The sequence below is a fragment of the Phaethon lepturus genome, unplaced genomic scaffold, assembly GCF_000687285.1.
Source record: "Phaethon lepturus isolate BGI_N335 unplaced genomic scaffold, ASM68728v1 scaffold36416, whole genome shotgun sequence".
In the NCBI taxonomy this organism is placed as follows: domain Eukaryota; kingdom Metazoa; phylum Chordata; class Aves; order Phaethontiformes; family Phaethontidae; genus Phaethon; species Phaethon lepturus.
The window spans coordinates 468-5,556 of NW_010545365.1; the positions used below are offsets into that span (position 1 = coordinate 468).

The 5,089-nt window shown below is 48.9% G+C and overlaps 1 protein-coding gene across 1 annotated transcript in view; it reads left to right on the forward strand.

Annotated features, from left to right (window-relative positions):
• Positions 1-128: 128 nt before the first annotated feature.
• PFKFB2 (6-phosphofructo-2-kinase/fructose-2,6-biphosphatase 2) overlaps positions 129-5,089 on the forward strand; it is a gene marked incomplete at its 3' end in the record, with an annotated part of 7,623 nt that continues 2,662 nt past the window's right edge. The window contains exons 1-10 of the mRNA XM_010288918.1: positions 129-249; positions 371-467; positions 878-944; positions 1,098-1,172; positions 1,310-1,366; positions 1,862-1,986; positions 2,357-2,564; positions 2,759-2,905; positions 3,446-3,550; positions 4,197-4,326. Coding sequence (XP_010287220.1) covers positions 138-249; positions 371-467; positions 878-944; positions 1,098-1,172; positions 1,310-1,366; positions 1,862-1,986; positions 2,357-2,564; positions 2,759-2,905; positions 3,446-3,550; positions 4,197-4,326 — 1,123 coding nt within the window. The remainder of the gene's footprint in view (positions 250-370; positions 468-877; positions 945-1,097; positions 1,173-1,309; positions 1,367-1,861; positions 1,987-2,356; positions 2,565-2,758; positions 2,906-3,445; positions 3,551-4,196; positions 4,327-5,089) is intronic.

Below are 5,089 nucleotides of genomic sequence, written 5' to 3' on the forward strand. Positions count from 1 at the left end.
CATCCGGCACGTCCGGGGCACGGGGCAGCTCTGCACGGGGATGGCGTTGGGCGGGGGCTCGCTCTTTGCTCCCAGCTGCTCTGCGATGCTGCTGATGCTCCTGGGGTTTGGGTTTTTTTGCAGCATGGGCTTCCTACATGACCAACTCCCCAACGCTGATCGTGATGATCGGCCTGCCCGCGCGCGGCAAGACCTACGTGTCCAAGAAGCTCACCCGCTACCTCAACTGGATTGGGGTGCCCACCAAAGGTGCGTGCGGGGGCTGCCGGCTCGCCCCGGTGCCGGGATGGCTCTTCTCTTTGCCCAAAGCTCTGTGAGATCTGTCTGCAAAATGCTGTCAGTCTCACACGCTCGTCTATTGTGTGTGAAGTGTTTAATTTAGGGGTGTATCGCCGGGAAGCGGTGAAATCTTACAAGTCCTATGACTTCTTCAGGCACGACAACAAAGAGGCCATGGAAATCCGCAAGTAAGTCAGCATCGGGGGGCCCAGCTGATCCGCAGCAATCTGGTTAGTGTCAGGTCTTGGCAGCCTCTGTATTTGAGGAGCAGAAAATAACATTTAACACCCGTAAAAGCAGGGGAGGAGGTAGCGCAGCCCATGTGGGAACCCTGCCGAAGGGGATGCTTGTGGGAGTTCTACATGAAGTCGTTGACTTTGGGCTGGCACAAAGAGCAGGGACCGCAAATGCCCAGCAACAATGAAAGACACAGATGCCTTGGGCTCTCTGTAGAGCCCTGGGGCTCTTGGAAAGATGCAGGGGTGGGCGCTTCATGGGCAGAGGGAGAAGGCATTTAAACTTCTCCCTGGCGGTTCAGAAGCCTTGGCTTTCTGAACACTGTACATCAGCTCTGACAATACCCATTTTTCTCCTGCAGACAGTGTGCCTTAGTGGCTCTAGAAGACGTGAAGGCTTATCTCTTGGAGGAGTGCGGGCAAATAGCTGTAAGACTTTTCTAGACTAAACATGGTTCTACATCTGGGTAGTTCAAAGCTGCCCAGGGCGCCTGGGGACTTGATTGTAATCCTAAATGATTTGGGGCTGGTTTAAAAGCCTTAGATAAACTTCCTTATTGCTACTTACTCATTTTCTGGTAGGTGTTTGATGCGACCAACACAACTCGGGAAAGACGGGACCTGATCTTAAATTTTGCTAAAGAAAACTCTTTCAAGGTAGTGCTCCTGTATTTAATTTGTAGTTGGAGTTGTTGCACTGAGGCATTACTGCTCCCTGGGGCAGGAGCTGTCGAGTTTTGATTCAGAGTAGAGATCTTGACTCTCTGAAACATGCTTCCTTGCCTTCTTTGTAGGTGTTTTTTGTGGAGTCTGTCTGTGATGATCCAGAAGTCATTGCTGCCAATATCCTGGTGCGTGCTGCATTTTCCAGGCTCAGCTGCCAGTGCCTACCGTGGGAGCTCGGGTGCTCGGTGCAAGGTCACCAGCTACGGTAGCTTACGGCAATGTCTGCAAATGCCTTTGCTCTTATGTTTCACCTTGGAAACAAGCAGCTAAGGTTTGCAGGTTTATAAAAGCTAGAGATGCAGTTAGTTATGTGAGAACGTGGAAATCCAACGAAGCTGAGAAATGTTTGACCTTGAAGCGTGTTTTCTTGTCAAGGGAAGGCAGGCAGTGAGTGGCTTGCAGGGACAGCTAAAAGCGAGCCAGCTGTGTCTGTCGCGGGCCAAGTGCTACAGCGCCTTCAGAGTCGGCCTTTGTTTCCTCTCCCGGAGCAGGTTTTTCCACAGGGCAGAGTTAAAGAATGCTCATTTGTTTAAAAAGGGAAGAATAATGTTATTCAGCATTGCTTTTGCTCCCTGTCGAATTTGCTTAACTCTCACAAAGCGTCATTGTCTGTTGATCAGGAGGTGAAGGTTTCCAGCCCTGACTACCCGGAGAGAAACAGGGAGAACGTGATGGATGATTTCCTGAAGAGGATTGAGTGCTACAAGGTCACTTACCAGCCTCTTGATCCCGACGCCTATGACAAGTAAGCAAAGCCCTGGGGTGCATTTTGTCCTTGCACACGTGAGCTGCTTTGCTTTGCCGCTGCTGTTCTGCGGCTCAGGATGCTGCAACGTGTCAGCTGCAGCCTCTGCTCCCCAAAGCGCGATTGCTCATGTGAAGGTGATATCCTCGGGTCCCAAGTGATTTGAAAGGATTTTTCTCTAGTGTACTGCAGCGTAATGCCACTCTTTGTTTAAGCTCAGCAGTTCAGTGTCTCTTCTGTCTGCTGGAGCGACCCAGTGGTAGTGCTGATGCCTTTACTAGCGGATAAATAGCTAGAATACACCCGCAGATGCACGTGCTTCATTTTTAAAACCAGTCGTGTGGGTGTTCTTATTTTATGTTGACTCCAGAGATCTTTCCTTCATTAAAGTGATCAATGTGGGACAGCGGTTCCTAGTAAACAGAGTCCAAGATTACATCCAGAGTAAAATCGTCTATTACCTAATGAACATTCATGTCCAGCCGCGTACCATCTACCTTTGCCGACATGGTGAGAGTGAATATAACCTTGTTGGCAAGATTGGTGGGGATTCTGGTCTGTCACCGCGCGGGAAGCAGGTACGTGTTTGGCAGCACCCGGTTGCTGTACTTGTGAAGTGTTGTGTGACCAGGGTCAGAGCCGGGCTCCGCATCCGACTCCTGTGAGGGGCAGCCCCGCAGCTGGATCTTGCTGCGACAGCCACAGCACTTGATGCTTTTAACAGTGGCAGCAGCTCCTGCTCCCTCCGAGCTTCCCCTGACTTTTTTTCCAGTTCGCTCAGGCGCTGAAGAAGTTCCTCGAAGAGCAGGAAATTGTTGATCTGAAGGTGTGGACGAGCCAGCTGAAAAGGACGATCCAGACGGCCGAGTGCCTGGGGGTCACGTACGAACAGTGGAAGATTCTCAACGAGATCGATGCTGTGAGTGAAATGCTTTTGTAGATGGAAAATAATGTCTAAAAACAAATTCATCACGATAAAGTTGCCTATTTCCTGTTCATTTATAACCATGTCCATGTATAATGTACTCCAGCCATCACCATGAGGTTTAGGATGGTTTAGTGACAATGCCTGGAGCTGCAGACCTTCCTGTGAACGTATCCAACTGGTGTGGGGAAAGAAAAGAACGCTGCCCATCGCAGGCACTTGTCACACCGTCCTGAGTGGACAAAGGCTACTGCTCTCACTCAAATTCTTTCAGGCAAAAGAAATGGCAGGGGTGTTGCTGTGGAAATGAACGCTCATTTTCATCCCTGGCAAACAAGGGGTTTGAAATAAAACCAAAAGCTTAACCTCTGCAAACCACCCGGGATGTGTGGTGCACAAATGCTGAGTGTATGACTCTGTCAGTTATGATACCTAAAATTTTTGTCACATAGAGGGATCTCAGCCACTTGCTTTTTTTGCTTGCGTGTACCTCTGTGGAAACGAGTGTGGCGTAACAAGTTCTTCTTCCCTCAGGGGGTATGTGAAGAGATGACCTATGCCGAAATAGAAGCCAAGTATCCAGATGAGTTTGCCTTGAGGGATCAAGAGAAATATCTTTATCGCTATCCTGGAGGAGAGGTGAAGACCTTTAAGAAATAACAGTATGATACAGTGTACATGGAACAAATACGTATGGGTAGAATTGAAAGACTTGACTTAATTTTAACTTTTTCTGCCAATATTTGAGAAGCTGAGAACTCTAGGATCCCCGGTTCCCTTTTAGAGGAAAGGCTTATTGATTTCCTTTATTGTGGTGTGCAAAAGGCGCCTTTCAGTCCTACCAATGGGGACTTTTAATTGCTGTGTCCCTTGATGCTCCCCTCCGGCACAGAGGGTTTCTGCATCCCGCTCCTTGGGCCGAGGCCTGAATTGTCACTGTGAAAAAACATCTTGGGAGGAAAATGATTGTGGGTGTAGTATGGAGTCACTCCTGGGTTTACTTCACAACCGCGTTGAAATGTGTAATTTACTATTTTATTTGTTTTTCTTTCTGCACTTGTTAAGTTACCAGTCATCTGAATCCTCCTGTAATCTGAGGGTTGTTGACATTAAATTTCACCTTCTGCTGTTTGCTTTTTTTCCTGTATTTACCAGATCTTCCATAACTTCTGCATTTTGATATTTTAACTGATACCTTCCTGAGTGTGGAGCTGTGTTAATTGCTACTTCTGCTTTAAGCCTCTGTTTACAAAACCCCTTGAAAAATTCCTGTTCTGTTTTGCAGTCCTACCAGGACTTGGTCCAGCGCCTGGAGCCAGTAATTATGGAGCTAGAACGGCAAGGCAACGTCCTCGTTATCTCCCACCAGGCGGTTATGAGGTGCCTGTTGGCTTATTTTCTCGACAAGAGTGCAGGTACAAAAATAAATGCATGATGTTAGGTGCTGGCTTCTCTCGCTGCTTCCTTTACAGAGCTTTTGGGAGGGTGGCTTGTAATTACTGTTTTGATTTTTCACAGCGGAAGAGCTGCTTAAAAAAGAAAAAAAGAAAACATTTCTGAAATACTTTAACCGTTGCATTTCAGCAGCGCACAGAGCTTTGCAAGCAGCTCTCTCTGCGAGAAATGCAGAGTCTGCGCTGCTGGTTTTCTGCTCCGCGGTTGTTTCTGGAGCTGTTTCCACCAGTAGCATTTACATAGTCTCTAGGGAATTATTTTTTAATGTAAAGAAAAAGCTTTCTGAGGCGTCAGTGGCCTGCGAAGGGTTGGCAATAGGGCTTTATCTCTGAGAAGCGCTCATCCCTTGCGTGGCGTACTCGCCTGGACTCGTTGCAGTCTGCTGCAAGCTCCTTTATGAAGCTCCAGCGAGTGGCACTGGAGTTTAATAAAACTTATAATAAAGTTAATAAACTTGTAATGAAGTTTTATTTAAAACTGCTGTGGGCCCGTGGCACCTGTTGCTGCAGCGCTTTCCCACCCGTGTGCCGCTGGAGAGCTTTCCAGTTTTTTCCACTGGAAATGGTGGGGACAGTCCCGTCCCGCTGCTGTGGGGCTGGGGAGGGCGGCTGGGGGGCCCGGGCGGGACTACGCTTGGCGTCGATGTTTGCGATGTGAAGGGTCCCGGCCAAAGCCTGGGGAGAGGGGTGGCTGGTGCCGGCAGCCCCGGCGCAGCCCGGCAGC